General features: G+C 38.0%; 1 protein-coding gene across 2 annotated transcripts in view; it reads left to right on the top strand.

The window, feature by feature from the left end:
* Positions 1-25,297, top strand: part of PARP8 (poly(ADP-ribose) polymerase family member 8) — a 116,498-nt gene that overhangs the window by 60,162 nt on the left and 31,039 nt on the right. The window contains exons 5-15 of one of the 2 annotated variants that reach the window (XM_058823769.1): positions 1,098-1,168; positions 3,542-3,619; positions 8,197-8,291; positions 11,553-11,613; positions 12,662-12,752; positions 15,600-15,666; positions 17,046-17,171; positions 17,697-17,801; positions 19,383-19,947; positions 22,272-22,325; positions 22,429-22,524. In XM_058823769.1, the coding sequence (XP_058679752.1) occupies positions 1,098-1,168; positions 3,542-3,619; positions 8,197-8,291; positions 11,553-11,613; positions 12,662-12,752; positions 15,600-15,666; positions 17,046-17,171; positions 17,697-17,801; positions 19,383-19,947; positions 22,272-22,325; positions 22,429-22,524 (1,409 nt within the window). The remainder of the gene's footprint in view (positions 1-1,097; positions 1,169-3,541; positions 3,620-8,196; positions 8,292-11,552; positions 11,614-12,661; positions 12,753-15,599; positions 15,667-17,045; positions 17,172-17,696; positions 17,802-19,382; positions 19,948-22,271; positions 22,326-22,428; positions 22,525-25,297) is intronic. The other variant, XM_058823770.1, reaches the window with a different exon arrangement.

Below are 25,297 nucleotides of genomic sequence, written 5' to 3'. Positions count from 1 at the left end.
ATGCTGAATACTTTCCAATTATGAGTTTTCATGATCACTTGCTTAAAACTTCATTAAATCTTCACCACTGCAGATGAAACAGTCTGTAACTGCTACTGCCTCTGGTGAATTACTTCAGGAAATGGTTCAGCTGCTTCACTAAATTCCGCTATAGAAAAATTTTTTGTTTTTTCCCAATGATTTTGGGGACCTTCTCATTATAAATTATTTCCTTATTTTCAAAAAGGTACATGAAAGGGTACATGTCTTGATATATGAAAGGGTATGCTTGTCAGACATACAGACACATTTTTATTGTATTTAATAAAGATTTGTGCGCACACTTCGTGGAGGCAGTTTAGATTCTAGCAGAAAAATTCTCTGATTATTTCAGGCTGCAGAATAAACTGCAACAGCACTCTTAATTCTGGCAGGTCTTCAGATAGGAACACTTGACTTTGTACTAATATTATTATTATTATTATTATTATTAGTAGTAGTAGTAGTAGTAGTAGTAGTAGTATTTAGGACATTTTTTTCATAACAGATAATTATTTTGAATTCTACTGTGGGACCAGTATGATCTTCACTCTCTATCTCATTAATACTGATGTAAATCAAGAATAATCTTACTGAAGTTATTGCAGGGGAGCACACAATCTTGCTATTATCATCAGAAATTTGTGATAAATTTTACTTGCAAATATTTCTTTACTTTGAATAGAAATTAAGCCTGTAATTTACAATACAGTAAAAACCTATCTTTTATATAGAAGGTTTTGTTTTCCTGAGGGGTTTGATTTCTCATTCTTTTATAAATTATATTAAATTAATGAATGACACTAAATTGTAAATCACGAATTGGGAAAAACAAAAATCCTATATGGATCAGCTGAGTTTCTATTCACACTTTAAAGAAGTCTTCTGGGAAGTAGAGGCTTCCTAATTTTAGACTGTTGCATTGTCAACTCTTTGATGCATTTCATATCTGTAACTTTTTGTTCCTTAATTACTCTACTACTGCAACTAAGGATTCCTAGTCTGCATACATATGCAAAACTATTTTCACTTTTTTTTCCACACATATGTTCCTTGTTTTCCTTTTTTCTTTTTTCAAGAATTAAGAAAAACCAATGATGTCAACTATTGCTTATCCATAAAGTCAAAATTACAGAGGGAGAATGGAGAGGTATGTATTTCTTGTATGTATATTTAAACAGAAATTATTTTAAGGAACAAAAGAAAATAATTGAATATGAATATTTAGCATAGACTTCCTATCAAAATGTGCTTGTTCAATCTGTGCATGTTTACATATTTTAGAATGTTACCATATTTCTCTGGGTTTCATAAATGGATTAACCAGCAATTCACTTAGTTGGGATAGAGATTCTCCTTCTATCCTAGGAAATATGTTTTTGGTGTTTCATTTTTTTGTCCAACAGTGTTATAGACTCTTTTGGCCCTAAATATACAGCTGTCCTGGAAAGATGGATAGTGATTCCATTACCTTTTACCCTACTCTGGCACATAAGACCACATCTCAATTACTTCCTCCTGGGTGCTCCTTCAAATATCCGCCAGCAATCCCACTGCAGACTCTAGACCTCTGTAGGACTCCTCTCACCACGAGCAGGGTCTTGAGTGTTAGAGTCTTCCAGGCATGGTGGCATTTGCCCTGTGCCTCTCGCACAGCTCTCTGGCCAGTCTCACTGAGGAAGAAGAGGCACAACGGGGAAACCCACACTTGGGGCTTGGCCGTGTCATGGCCTCAGAGAAGGCACCCAAGTGCTCCTGCCTCAGGTGAGGGGTTGGGCGTTTCAGGCCTTCAGGTGCTTGACCTAAAGTCTTCCTTTGGTAAGAGTGGGTGCTGAGTTTCTTAGCCTGGAAATGGGAGGTGAGCACGCCTGGGTGCTATGTGTATCGGGTTTTTTAGTAAATGAAATGTCATTTGACGTGAAAAGCTGCACTGAAAATACTTTGCTTCTTCTGCCTCATCGTTGTATTCATTGTATGCTCTGTGAACATAAGAAAAACAAGTGTGGGAAGAATTTACCCATGTCCTTAAAAGCCTGAAATATAGTTAGCTTCTGTGGGACTGAGTTTGAGCTTCTATTTTGTTTCTAGTTGAATGAGGGTACTTAAATGTGAAAGTACTGAGAAAAACACATTTATAAAAGAATCTCTTAACACTGATGATTTCTGTTGGCTAGACAGTTCAAGGTTTGGTTAGGATATGATGGGCTTGTCACTATTCTAATGTGAGAGTTCTGTGTGGAATTTTTGTTCAGTTGATTTCTGTTTTGAAACATACTTCCCTCTGAAGTAATTTTGGTATAAAACAAAGAAGACTTAAAGTTTTTTTTTCTATTTTCAGTGAAGTAGAAGCAGAAATTATTTTTCATGTCTTGACAGAAATTGCCATGAGATTGGGTGAATATACCTTTGCACTGTACGTATACATACAGTGAATAGAGCAGGAATTTAGAGGCAGAGGTAGTAAGTGGGATTACAATATCTGACCACAGAAATTGGTGATAAGTGTGTATACCTACTGACGTTTATGGATATGGAATTTAAGGGTAACTTCTGCTTTTTTGATTCATATTTCTGATTTCTATTCCATTATGGCATGTCTGTGTAGAACATGAGTAAGAAAAAAGGGGTTGAATGCATTATGTTCAGGTTGAAGTGAAGAATGATGATTTTACTAGGTGTTCTTTGGGGGCTACTAGTCACCATAGGGCCTAGAAATAACACGTGCATTGTGGGAAACAAGAATTACTCTCTCAAGCAATTTTATAGTTATAAGTAAAGGTTCTAGTGGTGGGAAACAGAATATAACATTTTATCTCATGCTGAGTTGCAGTCAGTACCAGGATCAGTTCAGTTTACTTGATATTATTCACAAAGCAGCCTATTTGGAGCAGGCTTTACTTAGGTAAGCATAGGACTCTCTAATCCTTACTTTTCACTGTTTCAGAGAAGAGCTACTCAGAAAATTAAGTTTGAAACTTTCCCTGCAACAGGATGGAACTTCTGTTAAAAATAATAATTAAGCAGCAGAGTGTCAGGTTTTCACAGAAGGAACCATAAGATATTCCATGTTTGGACTTGTTTCCTGAAACTAGTAGGGTTTAATTATGAGAATAAAGTAAAATAAAGTTGTAGTAGGTTGCTGACACACCAAAAGATCTATGTCCAGAACCAGCCTTGATGAGAAAGTTAGGCTTCGTTTAGCAAAAGCACAGAGTAAAGTATCCCCACAAAGTCTGCTGAATTATCCAGTTCTTTAAAATACCATGCTGTGTTTCTAACCACACAAGTATTATTTCTCCAACATATATTCAAGGTGTTTTTATGTACCCTTTATTAGGTGCTTTTTTTATGTGATATTTCGTTATTCTTAAAATGGGTCCTCTGGAAAAATTATATTAAAAGATCTCCTAAGAAAGGATGCTGTGGGCTTATTCATAAAAGCATAATTCCTGTAGTTACATTTAGATCTGTACATGCAAGGTCAGCATATTGTTTCTATCATTAACTTTCCTTTTCCATTAAGGAGTCACGTCACAGCAGCACAGTTGAAGAAGACTCTGAAGGAGATAATGACTCTGAGGAATTTTATTATGGAGGACAGGTAATGCAGGAAATTTTTTGCACAAGTTCCAGGAAAGTAATATTTGAGAGTTCTTATGCTCATTCCATTACAAATTTATGATATTTATTTTCTTATGTTTTTTTCAGTGTTGAGTAGAGCGGCATGTGTATGTATGTACAAAACATAGCATTTTATGGCATAAATATTGAATGTGTTCAAAGTTATAATTGCAACATTTTCAAAATAACATTACTTGCTTTTGCAAAGCTATAAAAATGGAAAAAGCAAATACCCTCAGAAAGCTTGAAAGTAGAAGCTACTTGCTTACTTCCAGGAAGCAGATAACTGACTCTGTAACTGCTTTCACCCCATTATTAATACAAATGGGAAGTCAGACTGGATCCAGATCTGTTTCCTTTTTGGAGAATGGCCATTTTTTAAAGTAAAGAGCACTGCATTTTTATGGTGAAAATCGTTATTACAAAACAATTTAGGTCTAGGCAACAGTCCATTCTTTTTCTGAGCTCTAGAGTAAAATTCACCTTGAAAAATGCTGCATATTTTAGATGATTGCACTGCTCTGTGTCTTTCCTTCTTATTCCCTCAGCAGAATTAATTCTTACATTCTCTTGTGTATTGGGCAATAAAATCTTTTCATGCCTTTTTCTTTTGCAGTGTGCTTTGCCCTGCTAATCTCTTTATTCAGATTTCTCTTGTTTTTTAGCCTCAATGTTGCCCCAAGGAGTCATTCCTCGCTGATGTTTATTAGAACTGTTTATTTCGATGAGCGCTTTAGTGAATTACGGTCGCTGTGGGTGAAGGTTGTCCCTTACCTCAGCCTTGAGGCTGAAGCCATCCATGCCCTGGGTGCAGAGCCAAGGCTGCAGGATCACGGCAGCCGTGCCAGCGGGGTGGGTCGGTGCAGAGAGCGTGGGATGCTGACGGGCAGGACATCGCTGAGCCTCCTCTCCTGCAGAGCCAACAGTGCGCTGGGGCTAGCACACAAAATTCATGTTGAGGTGCTGTACAGTTCAAAAAAACCAAACCAACAAAGCCCCACAAACAAACAAACAAACAAGCAAACAAACAAACAAACACCATGCCCTCGAAAAGCTATTAAAAGTTATATTGAAGCTTGAACTGAAACAATTTATTTTCATTGTTTGAAATAGCCAACATGGGGAATTGGCTCATGTTCGCTTTAGAAATGACTGCAGGAATTGCCTCCCTTCAGCTGCTGACTCCTACAGCCCCATGCTGGGGAGTGCTGGGGAGGACCATACACATAATTCACTGCAAAGAGAGATGTTTTATTTTAATCTGCCTGAGAGGAAAAAGCTTCTGATCTTGTCCTGTAGTGATGAGTTGTGTGTACTCGCTTCATTTTTCAACTCTGAAGGAAGGGCAGTAACCTCAAGGTGAAGGAAAAGGCAGAAAACAGCTGGGAGTGCTTATTTCTTGAACCAGGGCTGATACATTTGGTGAAGGATGCCTGGCAGCACCCAAATGGATTAGTAAATATTAGCACTGCCTGTGAGATACGAACACAGATAGCAGTACAGCATTTTGCAAGGCATAAAAGACCTGTGTAATAGACAAGACTGGTTAGAATTTAAGTGCCTGATATTAAAATGGAAACTAGATTATATTGCATTGTCTTCACTAGGAGGTAATACATTTAATGGAAGGAATGGCAAAAAAGAAAATCAGGTCTGCAATAAAAATAAAATATCAGTTGATTATTACTGTTTTGAATATAAAATATCCATAAACAAAATACAGTGAACAAGAAAATAAAAAAGGCCTCACAGAAAGTGTATTTAAAAAGAGGGAAAAAAGACATGTCTAATTTAAAATTTCATGGTCAAAAAGATAAAAGTCTAATGAAGATATTTGGAGTTAAAAAATAACACTGAGGACTCAGAAAATAAATAGGAAATCAGGTAATGAGCAAAGTTCCTTGAAAGACAAAAAAGAACAGTCCTTTCTCAAGCAGAGGGATTGTAGGAGTTACCAAGTGAGCACCAGGTGTATTGGGTAGACAAAAGATTTGACCATATACATGGGGAGCAAACAAGACAGGCTCCTTCCTTTGAGAGAAGTGCCCACAGAGAGAGAGGGGGCAGAAATACTGACTGTAACAAATAGAAGGGAGAGATGCCAGTGTAATTGTGTGCAGTACCGTTGGGAAGGATGGAGATCAGGATAATTCTCAGCATTTCTAAGTGGCTGCAGCTGGAAAGGCAGGAGAGCTGCTGCAGATGGAACAAGGCCCATGGAAGATGGTGTGTGGCATTTGATGGGCAGTGTAAAGAACATGCAACCTTTTGCTTGTAAATTAAATGTTTGTATCCACTTCCTAAGCACCTGCTTGTAATCCTCCCTAAGGATTTAGTGGATAAATACTTTAAAGTAGCTAAGTGGTTCAATAGTCTAAGGCCTATTGATTTTCAATGGGATTTAGGTTTGTAAATCGCTTAATCTCCTTCTAAAAAGCAACCTTTTGTAAAATAATCTGAATAAGGTCTTAGATAAAAAACAGAGACTTTCTGAACATAGACCTTTCAGTCACAGCAGAGTTACCAGATTTTTTTAGCTTTTATATTCCCTTTTTCTGCAACTCTGCTAATTCTTTCTTTGAATCACTATCTTCTACATTTGCAAAAAAGAACAGGACATGAAAACAGAAATACTACTGCCTTTGGCTCTCTCTCTGCATGTCTGTTGTGCTTCTGCTACAAGACATACTTGAAAATGCAGAAATACAAAACCCTGACAGCCTCCTCTGTGTACATCAATATGTCTGTGGCACTAATTCAGGGGTGGGAGGTACCATACTGTGGTCTTAAAATTTGCCAGAACAGTGTTTTATTTCCTTTTTGAGTTCATAGCCTCTTGCCATGAGAAAATAGATTAGAAAAACATTATTTTAAGCAGTGTGGTGTTCTGCATAATGTTACTTTTGTATTTTACTATTATTGAAACATAAGACTGATTTAAAAATCTGGTTTAGAACCGACTAAGGTGGCAAGTGCACCACTGCTACGATTTGTGAAATGATTGCTGTGCTTTCTTTGGAAGCAGGACAGCAATTATTTACGCATCTTTAAAGAATTCTTCTTTGAGTAATGAGCATGGAAAAAGGATTGGTTTCCCCCTACCTAAAGTGAAAAAAATTGCAATAACAATTTTCTTCCCATGCTCTTCTACTTGGAAAATTGTTCTGACATGCCTGCCCAAACCAAAGAAGAATACTTTTTTATAATCTTCTGGTTATGGATAGCATTTATATCTCTGACAAATACATGTCTGTTCCATACTGATGAATTTTGTGCCTTATACTTAAAGAATTCTAGGTATAAGTCTAATCAAATTGCTCTCTGCTGATTTTCAAATGTAAAAAGGTGATCATCTGATTATTATTTGAATACTACTGACATTTAATTAAATTGAAAAGCACATCCCTAAATATCAGAGCTGAGAGTGTCATAGAACTGGTTTCCTATAGATTTGGGTGTACAAATGGAAGAAATAGTACTGCATGTGGGTATGGCTCTGCAATTGCAAGAATTCTCTGCAGGATTCCTGTATAAGTTTATATATATAATGTGTGGGTCTAAAGGGATAAATTGTATTCTGCTGCTTTGCTTTCTGAATTTGTCAATGCTACAGACCAAATCCTACGCTCATTTCTGAATCTGTTCAAATCTAGGGAGTTCATTGACTTCTATGGAATTACTGTCATTCTAATTGTTCTTAAGACATAGATTTAAGTTCACACAATCAGGATCATTTTGCTTGAGAAGAAGGTAATAATAGATGATGAATAGATTGTTACATGCTCAAAGAGGTATTTTGGACCTTGTAGAAGGTAGAAGGATATTAATTATTTTGACTAAATACAGTCCAACCAAACCATTTCACAAGTTTTGCTTTTTGTTATAAGCACAAAGATAGCTTTCTCCATTTTTCATGTAGAGTTTGAAAAAAAAAAGGGAGGGGTTGGTGTTTAGATGTATAGTTCTTTATACCTTCTCTGGTGTAATACTTAACACGATAAAGTGTTCTTTTAATTTTACTTTTTTCATCTGATATTATTGCACTGGTGGGCAGAATGTAGCCAGTGAGTAACCTAAAAATGTAATTTAGATGCTGAGGTGCGGGTATAGAAAATAGTTTCATGCTTCTCTTGTGCCCAAGCCATTCTGTATCTAGTATATTTGAGAGTGTGACAACAAAGCAAGAGTGAGCAAACCTTTGTGCTGTAGTGGTTGGACTAGGATGACAAGACTGGGGACATCTGGTCCTTACCCTACTTAACATTTTTAAAATACACAAGAACAAACCCTGGGACAAAATAGGACAGATGGATGAGTCCTTTGCAGCTTCTTTTCCCACCAACAGGAAGACAACCCTCTAAACACTTCAAGGCAAAGGTGCCTGCTTTGAAAATCTTACTGCTTTAGCAGATGAGGTGGCCTCAGGGCTTCAACTCGTCTTTCTAAGTGTGGCATTAAAGAATCTTAATGCAGTGTATTTTACAGAGAGTAAATAGTCTGAATCAGGTGCCAGAAATGAAATACAGAACTCTCAAGATATTTTTCTTTCCCCAACAGGTTAGCTATGATGGAGAACTTCACAAGCACCCACAGCTGGAGGCTGATTTAACAGCAGTGAGAGAGATCTATGGACCTAATGCAGTATCTCTCAGGTATGGCACTGGCCTTTCTGTATTGTGGAACCTTGAATGTTTTGGACTTTGAGTTCTCTATGGACCTTCCCTGACTGCCAAAGCACAAGTCTTTTCTGATCATCTCTGCACGTTGTGTGACAAAGGAGGAAGCACCGCAAACCAGCATCAGTGCTGGGTTTTTGGGGGTTCTTTTGTTGTTCAGCCTGGTTGCAAGTAGCTGTGCTGAGAACAGCCCTGTTCTAAAACATCGTTGTCTTTTGCAGTTCTAGTCAGGCAGCTGTGTTTTGTTGTAAACTACTATTCAACATTTCTCTAAACCCTTGTTAAACTCTTCTTCTGTCATATTCTGTATTTTGCCCTGGAGGTGAACAAGAGGAAGGGTAAGAGATTTAATAAATACTTTCCCTAGGGAACAACTGAAGGAATTGGATTTATCTAGTCTAGAAGAAAAAGAGAGAGAGAAGACACAATAACAGTTTTTCTTCTTCAAAAAAGCTGTTTGCAGGTAGAATGAGTGATCAAATACTCTGTATTGTCATCATGAGAGAGACAGTAAGAAGCTAGGATTTGATCAGAGATTAGGGAAATTTTCAGATTGTGGGGATCTAAAGTACCCTACACAGGGAAGCAGTAGAACCTTGGTCAGATGTGAATTGCTAAGAGTAATTACACACTGATTCTGTTGGGCACATATGAATATGCACGATTCTGCCATAGTGCATGTCACATATGTATTTTAATAAGCATCAGGTAGTTTATAACTTCATTTCCATAAATGTAATCTTAATAATTCCATGAAAACAATAGGTAGGTAGGATGTAACAGACTTGTCCTGTATTGCAAGGAAAATACTGAAGCTATCATACAAACCAAGTAAGAAGAAGAGAGACCCTACCTACAGCTGTGGTGTACTATACCTTTTGAAATTAAATGGAAATTTATCACATGTCAAAAACCTGAGGAATCGAAATCTGAATAGCTGTATATAGGTTTAGGAAACGGATAAATGTGTATTTGCTAAACTGATAACTATGAAATTCCTTCAAGTTCCTAAAATGGAAACATTATGTGTAACCTTTCGAAAACTTAAATGCATATATTTTATTGAATCAGCTGTTTCACTGGAAACACTGTGGTCCCCCTGGGCTCACTCTAGTAGAAACTGGTACCTGTGGCTGCTTTTGGCATGTGTAAAACTTTAATGCTTTATCCACTCTATTGCAGCTGAAAATATTTACAAATTCTTGGAAATACACCCCACAGCTTTAAGTGTTCCTTTTCATCCTCCTTGTGCAGCTCCACTTCTCTAAGAAGAGACAAGTTTGTCTGACAAGGGTATTGACTGAGAGTGGATATTTCCTAGACAGTGGACCCTCCTTTCAGTAATCTTTTGCTGTCACAGAGTCAGTTTTACATGCAAAAGCGAAGTTTCTGTATTTGCACACTTTTCACCACTGCCCTTAGAAATCTGGCCACAAAAGCCCTGAGAAAGTGATCCATGCAGCTGATCTCTTTACATTGCTTATTCATTTATGAGCAGAGGACCTCTGGGAGCTTCAAACTCAAGATGTGTTGATCAAGCTATTGTAGAAAGCAGATCATAAGATGCAAGTGTTCGAATAAAACAAGATTTCCTCCTCATGTCAGCTTGGGAAACTAAAACTTGTATCATGTGTCTAAGATTGGTAGTGGGGTGGGGGCAAAGAGATTTCAAGTGAATATGGAAATGTCACTGTTAAAACTAATTTTTATCTTATTCATTCTTCACTAATCTTTCTATTCCATTAGTTTAACCATTCCTCAGTTTTGTTTATAAAATTTTTCTTGTTTACAGCCTTTTGAATCTCAGTTTTGTGAGTAACACCAGCCTGCATTCATAAAAAATTACTTAAGATACCATAACAATGTTTGGATCTTCTGGAAAGTGAACAAAAATTATGCCACTGGTGGGTAGGGTAGTGGCTAAGCCATTTAGTAGGCTTCCCTGGAGAGCTTCCCTGTTTCAAAGCCAGGTTTTCAGTGAGCTGTAGGTCACCTCTGGGTGAGGTGACGCTGGAGCAGCCAGCCCTGAAGGTGGCTGGGAAGTCTCCTGTAATACAGGAGGTCCTGTCCTGCTGTTCACCTGCCCTGTGTGTGCAATGTGTGGGCAGACCTGATCCAGAGAGTGATCTTGGGTTTTCCCTGACCAGAGAGAACCATTGGGTTACTGAATTTTGGTGGAAGGGGCTCCCTTCATCAAACTGTGCAAGAGCTCAAGCGATTTCTAGTGCAAACTCAGCCCTACCACAGCCGAGAGGTCACTTTGGTAGGAAACAGTTGCATTTTACTGTTTCAAAACTGCCTTATTGACTGATTTATGCACAACTGCTGCTGTTCTGCACTTAGTCAAGTTTAATAAATAAGCATGAAAGTCGCTGTGACAAGAAGCAGAGAAATGGAGTTTTAAAGTTAAAAACATCCTAGTGTCTGGAAGCTAATCTGCGAAAATTTGAGAGATAGTACTTTTACAACATTGCCCACTTAAGTAATGTAAATGAAAAGGAAAACAGATTTTTGTTTAAATGCATGAATAAGTATTTTCTAGCTCTGTTTTTCAGAAGTCTTCAAGTACGTTGGGGAAGGGCTGTCAGAGTGAGTCAGAAAATAAGAGACAGAAAAGTTGCAGTTTAAATGTAAGATTGCAGATGGCAATGAAATACCTGTTAAATCTGAATCTTGCAATATTACACATAACAGATAAAAAAGGTAACTATTGCCTGGAGCACATTACAGGGCAGTCTTTATTTTTGACAAACAAATGCTTGAATGTATGAAGCAATCCCCCAGGTGTATCATGCCATCCTCTAGGCTATGTTGTATTTGTCTACAGTGGTTTATCTGAAGCCTGTTCTTAGGTTACTGGCTGTTAACCCAAAATAGTTTTGAAAATTAACAAGGGTTTTCTTGTGTCATAAATGGGAGTAGCATGTGACTATTAGTTTTTCTTTGTTTATCTGCACAATAAGTGAGACAGAAATACATAACAGCAATAGAGAGATATTTTGGAGGAATCAGTGGAAAAGCAAGCCTGTTAAAGCAAGATCCTCTGAAAAAAGCTTTTAAGTGCAGGAGATGGTCACCCACTGGGAATATTGATCCAATCTATGTAAAATGTGTATTTTATAACTATTCTGATTTTACAGATAAGATAATCCTTTATAAAATCTTCCATGTTGTAAGTACTCCTGGATTGAGGAGTATCTTAAAGAGCTCTAATGTAATGTAATTATTTCCTTTCAGGGAATATGGAGCCATTGATGATGTAGATATTGATCTACATATTGATGTTAGCTTCCTTGATGTAAGTAATCTGATCACAGAATTACGTAATGAACATTAATACCCCTTTAATTTCGCTACACATCAGACTCTCTAGACAACCACTGATACTGTCCCTTTTTTTGGGAGACTTGATCTTCGCAAGTTGGTGTCACATTATTGATTGATACACGGCGGAAAGGTTTTCTTCCCTTTTATGACCACATTGTTAAAATGCTGTGTTAGGCTTTTATTTGCCATGTGTGTATTTCCTTCCAAACATTTTTTGTGAATGGTAAATGTTTTAATAAATATGAATGAAACACCATTATTTTTATGTTAACCTAGGCATGAGTCAGGAGGAAGCACTTCTTACACTCCTGAAGGGAGGAGGACTCTATCAGGAGTGCTCCTGTACAGTGATTAGAGCGAGGGTTGACTGGCAAAGGGACAGTAGTGCTGTTTCTTGGTTGGCAACGTGGCTTCTCTAGCTGTTGTGCTGGCATTCAGCTTCACACCTCCTCACCTCATCTGTGCAGCAACTTGCTGGCCTCTATATAAAGAACAAAAATGAGAACTTTTAAGGTCATCATTAGCTTCTGCACAGGTATGTCTTATTTGCAGGCCCACACAGCACATAAGACAGTTACTGAGCCTTACTAAATTTTTAAGAAAATTTGATCATAGCTTGAATTATTTAGACCAGTTTTAAGGAGCTAAAGTTTCCTTAGCCCTTAGTTATGGGGCTAGTTTCTGTTCTGGTTTTTTTGGCTCCTTTGCTTCTCAGCTTTGAAGCAGTACCTGTTGGTAGATGGGAGTGTCTCTGCCTGTATGTGCAGTGTTGTGTATAAACCTCTGCTTGGTTTAAATGAGCTCAGCCAAGAACTGGAGTAGTCTGACTCTGCTTTTCGGGGGGTGTTGATGTGCCATAATTTGTCCTGAGTCTGATGTGTTAGGTTGGAGTAGATGCTAAACAACTGGGTGAATGGATGGATGGTGTTTATTTAGCAACCCTAAGGCAGACTGACAAAAAGCAGTGGTTCTTCACAATGGCTAATGATGTCTGTTGTTTTCTTTTTGTCTTACACTAGGAGGAGATTGCTGTGGCCTGGGATGTAATTCGCACAGAGCCTATAATAGTGCGACTGCACTGCTCACTTACACAGTACCTAAATGGTCCAGGTGGGTCAATTTTGTGTTACTCTTGTGCCTTGTGTGGTGCCCAGTCAGAGCCATGGGGCAGACACTTACTCACTACCACCAGATCTTTGACCCTGCTTGTGCTCGCTTCTACTGCTGAGAGGAGTCCTATTGATTTGAAATCAGGCTTATGTGTATTTGCGTGGCTGGGCCCTTCCTAGTGACACAGGCATCTAATTTAAAGTTTCATAGGTTGATTTTGGGAACTTGTTTTCCTGATATCCTTTGAGATGCAACTGCTTCCCCTAGGAACCAGGGTTAAGCAGTAAAGATTGAGAGTTTCTAATACATGATTTCCTCAATTTTGAAATAAAACATCATCTGCACCGATGAGATATGACTGGCAATGAAGACATACACAGACCTGTGCAGCACATTAACGTGCCCTTCTTCATGCAGCTCTAAAGAGTCAGGCCATGGTAATTGCCCTTTCAGCTTCTGATTTCTACATAAGTATGTGAACTCTGGAAATCTTCAGATTTGAAAGAATTTTTAAGTGAGTAAAGTTTCCTCTTTAGAGAAAAATGGTCAAGCTCATGAAGAATGAACTGGTTTTGAAGATTTGGAAGCATTCATGTATGAGAGTGAGCTCCAGATATTTTTTTACAGTGCAAGTCAGACTCAGTTTGGATAATAACTTGCCCGCCCTCGGAGACTTGCAGTGCAGGCTGTCAGTTCATGCTTTTATCTGTGGGAGAATTCTGCCTCTGGAAAATGAATAGATATTTCCAGTCCTGTTTAGCAAAATCCGTCCCAATGAGCTTTTTCTATAGGATATGTTGTCCAGAAATTCTAACTATAAGCTATATTCTGTTCATTCAAATAAGCATTTCATTATACCAATCTTTTTTTTCCCCTTGACTGTGGTCTTTTTGTCAGTGGTTTATTACTTCAATCATTTTTGTTAATATAGGGATCTTAAAGTACGCATTTGTGATAGCATTAAGCAGTGTTAGTGTTCAGAACATTCCTCTCAAAATGTAATTTAAAAAATAAAGACGTACAGCAAATATGAGAAGGTGAAGTGTATAGAGCAGCGTGCAGTGAGAAATGAGGAGTAACAAGAATATCTATTCTGCATCACTGGCAAGGTTAAGGTGGCAAGCGTAGTTCCCAGTGCTGCAGCTGGCTGCTTGTGGGAGTGCCGGTGTTCTGAGAAAGGCAGGAGCAGGGCCACAGGCAAGAGCTTTGCTGACGTTGGCTTTATGAGCTCAGCTGCTGTTGCAGCCATGTCTCTTTATTTACTAGCAAAGCACAGTGAGATCCACCGTCTTTTGTGTTAATTATGTGAATTCCTCTTCTGTTTTCTTGAGAATACAGAGCCAGAATTTTGTGCTGTATCTGTTTCTGCTGTACAAGGTTCTATTGATTGAGAAACTGGAACACAGTACATTGCAAGGCACACTGGGGGATATGAGCACCACCCTGTAGCTGTGTAATGTACCGATTTTAGGTGGCTCTTCTAGTTAATAGCTTGTCTTAGCAGTGTCTGCGTGGGCAGCTTGTCCCTCATGCCTTAGAAACCTGTCTTAGAGAGGATGAATCAGCCAGTGGAGGTATTGGCATGTCTCATCTGATTGTGGAGTCTAGACAAAAATTTTGGTCTAGATGTCAGATTTTAAGAATGTTGATTGTAGGTGTAATAATATTTAAAGTATTCCCCATCCCCCCAGCCCCCTGTAGAGTGTCTGAAATTTGACAATCCAGAGATATTGCTATACTTAATGAAATCATTCATCCCTTTTGAAAAAAGTCATTGGTTTGTTTTTAAAAGATGAGTTTATGTTTTGATGTTATTTGAATAATAACTTTAGAGGAGAGGAACTACTGACCTTTGAACTAAGTTAAATTGCATGGCAAACTTAGATATATTGTATTTTATTATCAAATTTAATCTATTAAAGCAAAACTAAAGTGCAACTTGGATATTCTGAATAAAATTCTGCTGAATGGTCAAAATAATACCAAAATATTGATTTTCCATTTCTAAAAAAATTTGAACAAACTCCAAATTTTTGTTTTAATTTCTTTTTTATTTTACCTTGGTCATTATCACCTTATGCGATACAAAGTATGCAGTTTGTTTGTGCTTGTAATATGCTTTGGTTGTTGTCCTGCCTTGAGGCCCTGTGGCTCTCAACAAGTACTGGCTTCCATCTGCCACTTCTATCTAGCAACTGTTATTGAAGGATTTTAGTAATGCCACTAGCTAATTGCCGTCCTTTACCCTGAACGTTTGCCATTTCTGACGTGAATATGGATATACCAGTGTTAGGACAGGCCTTGAGGACATTTCAGGGTAATCCTTAGCCACTGGAATTCACATATCAGGCACTTGTATGATGGTTTTTGATCTTTATTAAAACACCCTCAAAAACAAAAGCCAGATACAAATGAATTCAGTTTCAGTTTGGACTTTCTTTGTAGCCACAGGAATTCTGCTGCGTATAGACTACTTACTTGGGAAAAGAGTTTAAAATATTGGGTGAGATGAACTGCCAGTCCGTATACATTTAATCTGATGCTGCTTGCCACTTGCATAGTGTATATGTATAAAACGACATATTTTTGTAAATAAAATGAGCGGGAAGACATACATTTGGGAGAATTCCATGTGTAAAATTTTAAATTATATTGGCTGAGGTTTCAAAAAGGACCATTCCTTTCTTAATATGCTTAGACGACATGTCCACCCTTGCCATTGCTTCAATTTAATTGTCTGTAGTCAAGCTCCACAAGGAAGAAGGTCCTTAAATAAGAGTTAGGTGGTCACCAGTTTGTCATTACTGCTGTAAATTCATGTATCAACGAAATATCCTTTTTCCCTAGTGCCAACTGTGGATGTATTTCAGATTTCTACTAAGGAAAGATTTGGGCTGGGACATCAGCTGAAAAAGTAAGTCTAGAAAAGTACAAACCCACGTTTATAGGCAAATATTGCACTCTTTTAGTTACTGGAGCATGTCAAGTAGAATAAAATTCATATTGTCAGGTTTGTTTTTGGATCAAAGTATCTTGAAGTTGTTTATCTTTAAATAAAAGTCAACATTTGCCATACTGAGTTTGGATTTGACAGCTGTTGATGAGAACCTGATTTGTGTTACTTGCCAGGGTTTTCTGTCACTTTGGTACCTTTTAGGAGGTAAGCTATAAAAGGTATAAATACCATATCTGGGAATGTTCAGTTTCATGTTTCTGCTTAGATGGTGAAGCCTCTGGAACAGGAGTATTTTTGAGCCCCGTGCATACCCTGAGGGGGCTATGCTTTCATGGTTACCTCTAGGATATACCACAGAAATTAGGCCATCCCTGTTTTGAGGACAAGGTGGCAGGATAGTCCAAAAACCTGGCAGTTTCATGTGGTTATAGTACAACTCTTTTTAATACAATTTTGCTGAGTCATCTCTTTGCATATGCTTTTATACATGTGATAAATTTTTAAGTATATAGGCTTTAGTATCTCACCATTACAACGTTAAGAAGCCCCTGAGGGGGAAAAAAATCCTGTTTAGTGTTTTAAGAAATTCAGTGCAGCATTTTCATATTCTTACAAATGAAGCAAGTTATTAAAATCTCTATGGTACATGACTTTGAAGAAAAAAAAAAGAAATGCTTCCTCAAAATGTTCTCTTAAAATGTTTTGCTGTTTACCCTGTCTGTGATTTTTGCACCAGGTAATTACTAAAAGTTCCCATGTGACATTTTCAAGAACATAGCTGCACAGTTCACAACTGAGCAGGAGTAAAAATTCCTGTGAGCCCAGTGGTCCCTCATGTCTCTGGCAATGGGATATTTCTTTTTTTCACCAAATTCAGCCTTGACTTTTATCCCCATTAAGACCCCCACTGCCAGATTAGTCAGAGAACAAGGTTCTGCTTAGCCATGCAGATGCAGTAGCCTGTGGTCATGTGAGAGGTAGAACCCTGTAGCTGGATTTGATGCCCTTGACTCAGTTTGTCTCTAAACCTCCATGATAGGAATAGTCTGCATAAATTTTGCAGTTGCAGTGGCTTTTTACACAGACTGTATTCTCATTAGGAGTCCCATATTAAATTAGTTCTATGTGTAAAAAAAAAGCTTTTTGAGGATCTGGGGCACCCAATCACTAGTCTAACTAACACTGTTAGTGTTCTGCCACATAGATGAAGGAAAATTCCAGCTGTAGAGTGAGAGCACTGCATTGTCACCTGCGTGGTGACCACTGAGACCATAGTGTTAAAATGAGTATGTCCTGGCTGGGATAAGAAAACCTTTCTTTTCTATCCTAATTTGCAGAATCATGCAGACATTTGTTACACAACAGTGGAAGAACAGTAAAGAAAAATCTAACTGTACGCACAATAAGAAGGTGTCTGACAAAAAGGTGAAATCCCCTCTGCACATCTTTTCTACATTGCGCAGGTAATAGCAAGAAAAATGGGCTTTTATTACCATAAACTGTTCAAAATCCACAGCAGACTTCACAAGGTGAAATCTTGACTTTTCTCCACAGAGAAGTTCTCTATTTATATCTTACCTCATGGGTTTCCTGTCCTTGCATTGCATCACATCAGGAGTGAACTAGGTACTGTTGCAGCTTCTAAGATTATTAGAAGCCAGAGCATTTCAGTGCCCTGCTGTCTGAAACAGCCATGTTACAACTGGAACTGGAAATAAGTAATTTTATTTTAACTTGTGCTGGAATTTTTATTTTTATCTTTACTTGAATAGCAAGAATAAAAATACAAGTCATACATATGTATAGCATATGTTATGTATATTTTAAAAAACTTTGTTTTTCCAGCTCTTCTTTATACAGCAGTTTGTATATTTAGGTTTTTTTTAAACTGGAATGATCATAATTGAAAGAATGATTTTTAAAGATGCTGAGCACCCTGCCCTCTCCAGTATTTGACTACATTAATGTTTTCCACTTCTGAAATGCAGGCACAGAATTTCAAAGAGAAAAGGCATTACAAAGCGTAAGAAAGAGTTTATGAATAGTTTGAATGAATTTGAATTTAATACGATTTCTGCCAGTTGCTCATACTCGTAAGTATATGTAGAATCAGGCTCTGATTTTACCTCTTTCAGGGTTGTGACTATTTACTCTAGTGTGTTTTCCTGATTGTGGAGGGTTGACAGATCACTCCTTCAATTCAGTTACTGAATTTGAATCGAATGCTTCTTTGAATATTCCTTCTTTTTGATGAATTTTACTGTTCTGAATTCAGAGTATGAAAAACAGATAGAATAGAGCAATTGCTCAGATTGAAAAAGGAGGGAATGCCCAAAGTGACAAAACATTGTTTATACAAAGGTAGAGGAGGAAAGCGTTTTGAGTAGAAGTCTTTTCCATTCCCTACCAACCAACACACCGCTGCCAAGCACAGGCTGTAGCTTGGGGCTTGTTTTTATTCAGAATACAAAATCAGCTCATTCTTTTTCCTCTTGGTTTGGGAGCTTAAGTCTAGAGACTTCAGACTTGGCTCAGCCCAAGCGCAGGGGTCCTCTCTGTCCCATCTGAGAGGGCCAGCTGCTTACAGTGAATCAGCAGCCGCCACCTGCATCCTCCACTGTCAACACTTGCTAACAGGGTGGGGAAACGTGCCAGCCTCTCCCCTTGGGTTTTGACTTCTCTATTTGATGCAAAAAAAAACCCACCAAAACCCCCTACCCAAAAAAACAACAACAACAAAAAAAAAAACAACAAAAAAAAAAAAACAAACAAACCAAAAACCCACTCAGCAAAAGAAACCAAAAAAAAAAAAAAAACAAAGAAAAGCAAAACAAAACAAACAACAACAACAAAAAAACCAAAACAAAGAAAAAACCTCCTAAGATTGGTGTTGCTTATAAAACATAGGAAAATGATTCAGCATACCTGTTACAGGTTCTTTGCAAGGACGGGGAATGTTAACCTCACAGAAATGTGACAGTTTGTGTGAATGTTGTTTCATTAAAACCTTTTGTTCTTTACTTCCTGCATTTGTAATTTAGGTCTCTCACATTCTCATTTCTGGTGGTACAGGTGTAGAATTTGTCTATAACCAGAAAGAAGGGTAAATTTGTCTTTCACAAAGTGCCCAGATTATTAGGATGGTTTTAAAATAATATACTTTTCATCTGAATTAAGTTTAATGTCTCCAAGTTTCACTGGTACTTCATTGTATCTTCCATTGGATCTGAACATAGAATTTCTTATGCTGCTTCCAGAATGCAATAACTTTCATGGGATCATGCTGTGATCATTACATAGAAAATACAGATTTTGATAAGGAAAATCTGTTATAAGAGGTGGATTTCATTTTGAAGATAATTTCCTGAATAATTGGTTTGTTTTGAGACACAGAAAACCTTACAAAAAGCTGTAAGGTCACAGATCTAACTTCTACTTGAATAGTTGATTGTCTTTTTGATTGATGAGCTCATGTGTAAATAGGAGTAAGTTGTTTGTTTTGATATTCGAAGATGTTTTATATACATTTTTTTATTAAAAGTCTGGGTTGCCTTTATCACTAGTGAAAAACATAAACCCAGGTGACACTTAGAAGTCTTTGCATTTGTGTGATCTTGCTTGATTTGCCCAGGATTTTGATTATTCTCCAACTTTTCCATGTTCTTTATGCTAAGGTCGCCAAGTTATCCTCCACCTGGCTGTGGTAAAAATAAATCAAAACTGAAGTCAGAACAGGATGGCATCTCCAAGACCCACAAACTACTGAGAAGGACTTGCTCTAGCACAGTGAAGGCGGAGGATGTGTGTGCCACAAAATCCCACCGAACCTTTGGTCGCTCGTTGTCGAGTGACCCGAGGGCTGAACAGACAATGGCTCTCAGATCGCACAAACTGCTGAGCCGTGCTTGCTCTGCAGCTGTCAAGCAGGAGGAGTGCATCTCTTTAAAGCCCCATAAGGTGTTAAATAGGTCGTGCTCTGGGGATCCTCGATGTGAGCACAACAGCACCTTGAAGCCCCACAAACTTTTAAGCAGATCCTACTCCAGTAACCTTAGAATGGAAGAATTGGATGGGTTGAAGAACCACAAGTTGCTCAGCAAGACTTACTCCAATGCCCCTAAATCATCCAAAATGGAGCCTTTCAAGGAGTCCACCATGGCAGAGAGCAGGAGGCTCTCTCTTACCTCAGGGCTTATTGGTATCTTAACACCATCCTCATCATCACCTTCACAAGCTGCTGTGCGTAATATTTTTTTTTTGTATTTTGCTCATTTTCCTCCTATTATTTTCCAAGTGTGCTATTATGCTTTTTGTGTGAAGGCATTAATACTTAGGATATATGATAGTGACTATATTAGATATACTTGGAGACAAGAGCAATGAAGTCAGCTTTTTAAGGAGGATTCAAACAGCTGTGCATACACGTATACTTAAGTTACAAAATCAGAATCTGCTGGGGTCAGGACAGAGATTTTATGTGTCGTGTTGAAATGCAGCTCAACGCACAGCTGTTGGCCATGGGAAAAATTCAGTCACCCACTTCTTCCCTGCATCCTTCCTGCAGGAAGAAGGGAGAGTGTGCACTGCTGTGCTGCAGAATTATGCTGGTTGCAGAGCAGAGGACTTTTATCATTTCCCTGCTTGTTTCATGAGAGAAACAACTGTCCATTATATGGTTTGAGTGCCACGTCACCTCTCCTTCTAGTCTTTGCATCTGCCATCATCATCATCATCATCATCACCACCATCATACTGGAACGAGCTCAGTCATGGTTCCACTCACCTCTTGCACATTTGTGATTTGTGAAGGGTTAAACTTAAACCTTCAAATGTGCTGGGGGACCACGCAAGGAACTGGGCCCATGCTCGTCCTCTTATTTTCCTCAGACACATGATCAATTGGGAAAACAAAGGGCAGCATATACTCTTGCATTTAAGAAAGACCTTTCAAAATCAATTATTCTACCTATACCTCTTCAAAGATGGCTTTTTACTTTAGAAGGAAGAGTGGGTTTGTTTGCAGTCTTTCAAGGCAACAGCCTGTTTTTTGTGTTTGATGTGGGGAGAAGTATTTAGAAAATAGTTCTCTCTACTCCTTTTGCCTGGTGGTACCTTGGAAGCTGATTCTTCCTTCAGATGTCATACATACATTTAAAATAGGGCATTCTAAATAATGAAATTACATTGAATGTGCTATATTTCATGGTAATTTAGTTTAGTAAGATTTAAGCTGTACTCTTCAGATCTAAAGTCAGGGATACACTTTCATAAGATCATTTATATGTACGCCGTGTGTGGTTGATTTATGTGATGTGCACAGCAAAATTAATTTAAGATGAACCATCAGACTTTATTCTTGTTGCAGTTTAGACATGCAATTTTTTTCTGATTCAGCAGAGAATGTATTACCGTAACAAGACTTTTCTCTCCTGACATTGATAGGAAAAGTCCCTTTGGTTTTTTAAGATAATGAAAAGCTGACCAGGTTTCATTACTGATGCTATCACCTGGTAAAGAAAAAAGGCAAGCCCTGTTTGGCAGCCTATAAAAACTACCCATAATTTATTGCTTCAATGCACTTACTTTGAGGGGAGATCATCACATACATGGTCAGATGTAGTTTGACTTTAGTGGAAGGGCATCAAGTGTCTTATTTCACATTTTATATGCAGGCATCAGATATATGGGTCATCTAGGTGCCTAGCTGCAATTTGAAGTCAGTTGAATATAGGAGTGATGAATTAAGATACTGAGTTCCCTTCAATTCTCAGCTAAAATGTGAGTCTCATATATGAATACAAGGAGGATTGTTTCCCAGAAGAAAAATGAAAAAGCAGTTAAAAATTAAACAGTAGAAAAATGAAAGGAAATAACCCTATTTAAAAAAACCTGCCAAAACACTGTAAGTGGAGCTGATGTAACTCTGTTCAAAACAATGTTTGATTGAAATAGGTTTCATTTATAGATAGATGCCTCCACAATAGATGCCTCCCTTCTGGAGGGAAGTCTGAACCTTACTGACTCTTGTTAACAGAATAACAGAAGTTACTTCTAATTTATGTTGTTGTGTGCTGAAAGAAAAATGATTTGAGTAGTATCTGAGCCTAAAGATCTGTTAGTGCAGTGTTGCAGAAGTGAGACCTTAGTACATATAATATAAAAAGGTTTTCAGCCTTACTGAGAGTTACAGAAGTCTTTCAAGCCTTAACATACAGCCCATGTTTGGATAGGCAATACGCAGTGAAAACGCAATGGAAGTTGCCAAACTTTAGTTTATTAGGATGGAGTGAAGGCACTGGTGTTTTCATTTGAGATTAAAGTTACTCAGGTGGTGAGATACAAATCTTCATTAGATTTAAGAACTAGAAAGAAATACTAGAAACCTACGCCATACTCAGTAAACAGTAAAAGGATTGATTATTTGTAATGCATGGTTCACAAGTGAGAGATCTCTTTAGACGCAAATTGTTTACATATTTACATGCAAAAACTTACAGATGCTTTTACCATTCCCTTATAATTAGTCTGCCAGCACTGAAATTGCCTCAACTTTTTCCTTGCAGCAAAATTATGGTGCAAAATGCATTCCAGTGCGAGACCGTGGCTTTCTTGTGCAGGTAGGATGTCATATCCTATTCATATATGAAACACTGTGTAGCATGAGCTGACTGTTAATTATTTTTAAACAGATGCTGTTATTCTCATTTTCATTGTTCTCAGACTATTGAATTTGCTGAGCAGCGGATACCAGTATTGAATGAATACTGTGTGGTTTGTGATGAACCTCATGTGTTCCAGAATGGCCCTATGCTGAGGGTAAGTGGTGTGCTGGTAAAACAATGCATTTTATAGTGCCTTGAATAGCTGTGGACCATACAAACCTGTTGGAAAACCATTAAATTATTTCAGATGGGTTTCATCCTAATTCTCTTTTGAGATGCAGAAATATGAAGCATATTAACTAGACTTTGCTGTAAATTTGGAAACAAAAAAAGTCTTACAAGGAAGGGAGAGAGAAATTAGGCTTGTATCATACCACCGAAGGGGTATGTGTTTCACTGAACACTATTGTGCTGCAGTAGTCACAGCCAGATAACACAGAGAACTGCATTAAAGTGTTTTTCCCAGTGCTCTGGCATTCTTCTGAAAGCTTAGGGCACCTCATCCTTGAGCTTTTATCAAGCCATGACCACGGTATTTGCATACACTGGTGTTAATGCCAGCGCTCTGCAAAATTCTTCTGACCTTGTTTTGCTCACAGGCTGCTGGAATGAACCATTCTCAAATGTGATAAAAAAGGCAGTAGAAGGAGATGTTCTGTGAAGTGCCTGATCTAGCAGTGACCCAGCCTAGGAGCGCTGTTGTGGCTCAGTATGCCCCAGTCTGGCCAGTTAGGCAGCTCTTCCTTTCATTCCTCTATGACTGGGAACAGAATTTTGCCTGCTGGTCATTGTAGCCTCTCTCATGCTGTTGGTGGAACAGTGGAAAAAAGTAAGATTGGTCATGAGGGACACGCTGCGTGGAGCTGCTGGATCAGTGCAGCTTTGTGAAAGAGTATATTAACAGAATACCGTTCTTAGTTTAGGACTGGTCTTGCAGTTTAGAATCCTCTTGTTTCACCTGCCCTTTTTCCAGTAATGAAACATGAGTAACCTAAAAAGATTAAAGCCATGGAAAACTAACTCCAGTGAATAAGTGGTCTGATACAAGGCAATTTCTCCACAGTGTGGCCAGCAGCTCTGCATAAGCTGAAGCAGACCTTGTCTATGATAGTTCCATGGAACTAAATTCATGAGGACTATTGCTCTAGCTGGTAGCAGAAGTCACTTCAGTGTCACTCCCCATGGCACTGACTGGCACCAGGGTCAGGCATTCTGACTGCATGCAGGGTGTGCAAATGGGCTGCTGGTAGCATTCAAAAAAGCATATACATACCCAGTTAACACTGTTTAAGTAATTGGATATCCAAACCTCTATAGTTTTGGATATCCAGTCAGAATTACTTTTGCCTCTTCAAGCTCATATCTATCTTTTAAAAGCAAGGCTTTCTGATAGGTTTATCAATAGCCAAAACTGATTAGAAGCCTGTAAAAAATGCATCAGTTCCTCACTGTTTGTCTTTGAATACACTGCTATGTATATTACCCACGACAGAAAGAGATAAGACAAATTCAGCAATATTTGGAGAGTGATTAAAGTTTGGAAAACATAATTATTTATGTTATTGGACATAATATAATTATTATGTTATCTATTATCAAAACAAACGTAATTATTATGTTATCTATTATCTATAGGTCAAAGCAAAGAGTAGGATTTATTCTACTAAAAAGAACCAGAATGTAAAGTTATCTGCTCTAAATGAAAAAAATCTAAATTCCTTCTTTCCCACCATAAAGATTAAAATCTCTCAGAATTACTCTTTTGTATCTTCAATTTAAAGGATAATTTTATAGCTATCTGTTAAAGAGTTTGTCAGCATTTCACAACAGAATAAGCTGCAACCATCTTTGCTTCTGAACATATATTCATCAGTGTCTTTGAAGTAGCATAACCTGACAAGCTTGGCAAAAACGAAAGAGTGTCTTATATAACCTAGGAAAAATTAGATACCAGGAAGAAATCTAGCATACTCTGTGTATGCTTGAATGACTCAATAAGCAATATAGAGCCATTAATGAGTTTGCACTTTTGTAGAAGGTGAGAAAGGATCTCAGTGTGAATTGAGCACTAGCTTGCCCTGGAGTGTGTTAAGGAAATTTATCTTTCATTCTACTGAGAGCTCTGGTCAGGGGCAGCTTGAAGAAGTCAGTTTGTGGGGTTTATGTATACATGCTTCAGCTGAACACACACATACACATACATGCATACATATATATGTGTATATAAATAACAAGTATGAGGAGAAAGAGCATTTTCTTTTTAGTACTGCTGCCAGAGCGGATCTCAGAAATTGAGTACTTTTGTTACAAGAATGCAGCAAGCTTTCATTTAAGCCAAGGCTGCACGCAGTGTAGTTTTATTGAGGATCCCTGATCTTTGTAAGGGTTCTCTCTTTGGATACCACAGTAACCTCACCAGGTTTCAGAATGGTGGGTGCCTTGCCATGGTGTGCTTAGGAAGAGTGTCCAGATCTCCTTTTCTACAGATGCCTGCATCCCAAGGGCATCACATGAAAGGCTCAGGTTGTGTCACAAGGCGCACCACAGGCTGTGTAATTCTGGGTCATTCACCAGTTTCCCCCATTAAAATTTAGCTCCTCCACACAGACACACATGAATTCTTGTCTAGGTGTGGCTACTCTTAATGGTGATTTTCCCCTCTACATTTTGGACCTTTTTTTCAACAGCAAAGAAGACCTATGAAATTATAAAAGCATAATAAAGTTACTGCTTGAAAAGTTACTTTAATATGTATATAGGTTTGATTTTCTAATATTTTATGGAGTTTTATGCAGTTATAAAGAAGCTGCAGAGAAATTTGATTCTCTGTAGCTCCCATATGTCAGCCCCGTGCCTTTCCTGAACTTTAGTGTATTTATTAATTGTCTTAAATGCAGTTAAAAAAATTGAACAATTGCCATCACACA

Source organism: Ammospiza caudacuta, chromosome Z (genome assembly GCF_027887145.1).
Source record: "Ammospiza caudacuta isolate bAmmCau1 chromosome Z, bAmmCau1.pri, whole genome shotgun sequence".
Taxonomy (NCBI): Eukaryota; Metazoa; Chordata; class Aves; order Passeriformes; family Passerellidae; genus Ammospiza; species Ammospiza caudacuta.
The sequence above is the reverse complement of the archived record's forward strand: the minus strand, read 5'-3'. Positions and strand labels throughout refer to the sequence as shown.